The sequence below is a fragment of the Ziziphus jujuba genome, chromosome 5, assembly GCF_031755915.1.
Source record: "Ziziphus jujuba cultivar Dongzao chromosome 5, ASM3175591v1".
Taxonomy (NCBI): Eukaryota; Viridiplantae; Streptophyta; class Magnoliopsida; order Rosales; family Rhamnaceae; genus Ziziphus; species Ziziphus jujuba.
The window spans coordinates 17,001,301-17,005,591 of record NC_083383.1 but is presented as its reverse complement, the minus strand read 5'-3'; the positions used below and the strand labels follow the sequence as shown (position 1 = coordinate 17,005,591).

General features: G+C 32.4%; 1 protein-coding gene across 1 annotated transcript; it reads right to left on the bottom strand.

Moving 5' to 3' along the window:
• Positions 1–711: 711 nt before the first annotated feature.
• Positions 712–3,538, bottom strand: LOC125423117 (UPF0481 protein At3g47200-like). The gene is made up of 2 exons (XM_060817774.1): positions 3,239–3,538; positions 712–2,303 (listed from the first exon to the last, which is right to left on the bottom strand). The coding sequence occupies exon 2, from the start codon at positions 2,256–2,258 to the stop codon at positions 954–956; it is 1,305 nt and encodes a 434-aa protein (XP_060673757.1). The 5' UTR covers positions 2,259–2,303; positions 3,239–3,538; the 3' UTR covers positions 712–953.
• Positions 3,539–4,291: the final 753 nt, after the last annotated feature.

The window sequence follows — 4,291 nt, the reverse complement described above, 5'->3', positions numbered from 1 at the left end:
ATTAAAAAATTCATTAAACCAATGCAATTTAAAGACCAAATTAAATAAAAAGAAACGGATTGTTACAACCTGTTACGAAATCATTCAAAAATAAATTTTAAAACATGTGACTCCAAAAAAAATTGAAGTGCCCAAATTAGAAAGCTTTTGGTAGTTACCATTGTTTCTTACATCTGTTTGGTTGTTGGTTTTTCCTATTAATTGACATTAACTTCAAGAGGAATTTCTGCACATGAGTATGGTATTTACGCATCATATGCTTGAGAAACGATAAAATCCCACTATTCATTCTTCCAATTAATATATATATAAACCATTAATGGACACATTACTTTTAGGTAAAATAGTATTTCAGTTTAATATAAGAGTTGCAGGTCTTGGCTCAATCCTTGTTACTGATAGTTTTCAAAACTTATCTCCACGTATTCTGTATGCACGTAAATATGAAATGCAAAGACAATAATTACAGAACATCAAAACTCCCACGGGTATACCAGTTATCAGACTTCATAACAAATTGTTATATCCAGAGCGAACACCGCCATAAGATAAAAAGACATGGAAGGAGTAAACAACAATTATGCACCACATCTTGAAATCTTTTAGATATTGAAATTTTTTTTTTTCTGTTTTATTTTCCTTCTTTTCCTCTGAATCTTCGAATTTATGAAAGATGGGTGAAATAATGGAAAACAATCAAAGATAAAATGATAAATATAAGTCTTTGAGCCAATAAATAGATCAAACTCTTACAACGTTGCATACAAACAAACTTACACATTATACAGATCAGTTCATTAATTTCCAAAAAACATTACACTACTTAAACTTATATACCTATATATAATTCCTTACTCCACACTACAAAATGGCTCGCATAAGCTGGTAGGAAATTGTGTAAATACGACAATGTATAATTGGACATACAACAATAAGCATAAAAAACCAAGAAGTTAGGGGGGACTATCCTTAACTTGGAGAATAGAACAAACCGCTTGTATGATAGTTAGAATTAGAAGAAGAATAGCCGCGGTGACAGAGACAATTGCCCAAGGTGTGTTGAAATAATTTTGATTCAAGTTCGCCTTCCATTTGTGCCAGGAGGTGCTGCAATAATCATTGAGCGCTTTACAAATACCAGCAAAATAGAAATCATCAGAGTCCATTATAACCCCATCTGCGAGTTTGTTTATCAGACTAGCTCCCTCACTGCTGTCCCCTAGCCTGTTCTCTACAATTCCATATTTAACAAGCAAATCCACATCCTTTGGAGTATTAACAAGTCGATCCATAATCACAACATAATCATTCAGATAATTCTCTACGCAATGGCATTGTTCAAAGGCTAGTAGATTTCTTATGGTCAGTTCTATCTCATCACTTATTGTTAACTTAGGAATTTTAAGAATCCCATTATTGAAATGTATATCAAACAAGTTTTTGCTTGATGCTACTCTGAACTTAACTCCTGCACGGTGTAGCTCTGTCATGCTGGGAGCATTTAGACTTTTAAATTTCTCTCCATCACGTGGGTTCAATGGTATATACAAGGTTCTCAGAAAATCAACAAAGTGTGCAACATTTTCAGGTTTGATTTGCTCCAACTTTGTTTCAGTCCCTTCTAAATGCATCAGTGTTGTGAAGAATTTGTGGGCAAGTTTAATGATTGAAGGCTTCTCAGTGTGTCCAGAAGGCAATGAAATTTTGTCAGGCTTATAAACTTCTTCAAGTATGAAAAATGGCAACTGATTCTCAAGCAAGCGCAGGTCAGGCCAGACATCCTGCAACATCCACGGCTTGTTGAATATCCGATCGTGCTCGTCCTGAAATTCAGGGATGCTGTACCTTAACAAGACCTCAATGATGAAGGCAGAGTCTACTAGGATTATCTTTACAAATTCATCAGTGTCGAATCCAATGGTTTCCGCATAGCAACTCCGCAATCCAAGTTCATTTTGCTTAACAATCTTTATGTAATCTTCCAAGCTTACATTAGTCCGTTTAAGATAATCACGTAGATACCTCTTTTTGTGCTCTTCCATTGCTTTTAAGCAATCCTTGCCATGGTGGAGAGGACCAATGGAAACTACTTGTGGTGTATATGCCTTTTCGTTCACAAGCCTTAATCGCTCAGATACTCTGTAAATACAACATACCGAAGATAAGGGAGGCAAGCTATCCAACTCCTCTGTCATGGAAATTGCTATAGAAACATATGGGTTTTCAATGTCACTTGAAGCTTGGTTGCTGCTTCCCATTTTTACTCTTTTTGTTGTTGTTGATGAAGTAAATGACAATGATTGCTGGGGTAACAAAAACAGCAGATATTTTTATAATTAACATAACAAATTCAACCAAAACAAAAAATTCAACCTAAATGCTCAACATCAAATTCCCTGCTTCTGAAAAACCCGCAGTTGGATACTTTTTGCGTATGTTTTTGTCACTAATCCAAGTGCAATGAAGTAAAATAAAATAAAATAAGAAGCAAGTGCAAAGAGCACTGTTATATCCACCTGCTATGGATGCAGATTTGTTCAAGATATGTCTGATACTTGCAAATTATTATGGAACAATAAAGTAAATTGTAGTATGCGCTAAATTATATTGTTATGAAAGCATGAAATTTTGATTTTCAAGTATAAGCAAGTAATTCATATCATCTTAAGCTTTACTTTTCCTAAAAGAACCCACAATCCATACATAGGAATTGTTGCAGAGAATCCCTAAATTTCTACAAAAATTCTGTTGGACATTCTTAAATACCATAACCCAAATTTGGTCAAAGGGGGTTTAGAATTTCACCAACATATACAGCTTATCATAACGCATATTACTTTTTTCTCTACTCTTTTCCTTTCATTTTGTCAGTCTTTAATTTCTGTTTGTTTGCCAAGAAAATGCGGGAAACAATATTTTTTATCAAATCAAGCATTTTGGCAGTATCAATTAAAGTTACAGTCTCTCGAGTGGGAGTAAAAAAAAAAAAAAAATGCTCAATTAATCTAACTTTCAGCAGGATTTTACTGATATGATTGTTAAGAGCTCATAGCAACATAGAATATAATTATGGCCATTATTGAGATTATATACTTTCCATTTAAACAAAAACAATTCACAGAGCACACAGAGATCAAAGAAACATAAAAAAATAAAAAAAATAAAAAAATAAAAAGCACAGCAATCCAAAATTATAAGCAACAGAGAATATTATGGAAACGGAGGTTAGATTCTTTACCTGCTGCAGAAAAACAAAAGGCTGAGGGAGTGGCTATGGCGGATTGAAAAAAAGAGGTAAGATTCTTTACGTGCTGCAAATAAGCAAAAGGTTGGGGGAGTGGCTACGGCGTATTATTGTAAATTTGGGCAATACAGGTTATAATATATATAGGTGTAAAATTGCTTGTAAACTCATCTTGAATTTCCTTTTTGTAAATTTGGGCAATACAGGTTATAACATATATAGGTGTAAAATTGCTTGTAAACTCATCTTGAATTTCCTTTTCGTTTCCTCCAAATCGTGTTCGTGTGTGTGTGTCTATATATATATATATATATATATATATATATATCAAATATTCTGCAAGGACCAATTGCGACGTTATTTCATAGATTATTTGAGGGCGGACCCTACGGCAACTTCCCAGTAAACAGCAAAGAAAAAGTTGTTTCTTTCACCTAGAAAATTAAAATAATAGTAAACGAGGTCGTTCCCCATCTTTTGTACAGGTGTCCGTGGGAATCATTTACTATTATTTTCATTAATAGGGAATTATTATTATTTTATTATTTTATTATTATTTCTGTTTTTTGCAAAAGAAACTCAAACTTTCAATAAAAAATAGAACATAAGTTCTGTGTAAAATAGAAGAAAGGTAAAATGACCCATTACGAGCTAAAACATGTGCGTCTCCATTGGTTTCTCTAGCACTATAATAACAAGCAAAAGAACCCACAGTATGACATAAATTTTTTACTTAATCAAAGAATTATTCGATAGAGAAACTTTAGTAAGACTTCTTATTTATCTAATATAGATTCCAATGGATCATAGGCTGGCGTACCTAACACTTTAATAATAATAATAATAATAATAATAATAATAACAATAATAATAAAATATTATTTGGTAAGAAAAAAGGACAAAGTCATTAAAAAAAAAAAAAAAAAAAAAAAGAGCTAGGTATCAGCTATAAAAATATTGTTTGTTGTTAAATCTAAATTTTTGTGTCATGCGATTTTGTAACTGATGCTTTAGAATTTCATAAAAATAAAAATATTGTAACTAATT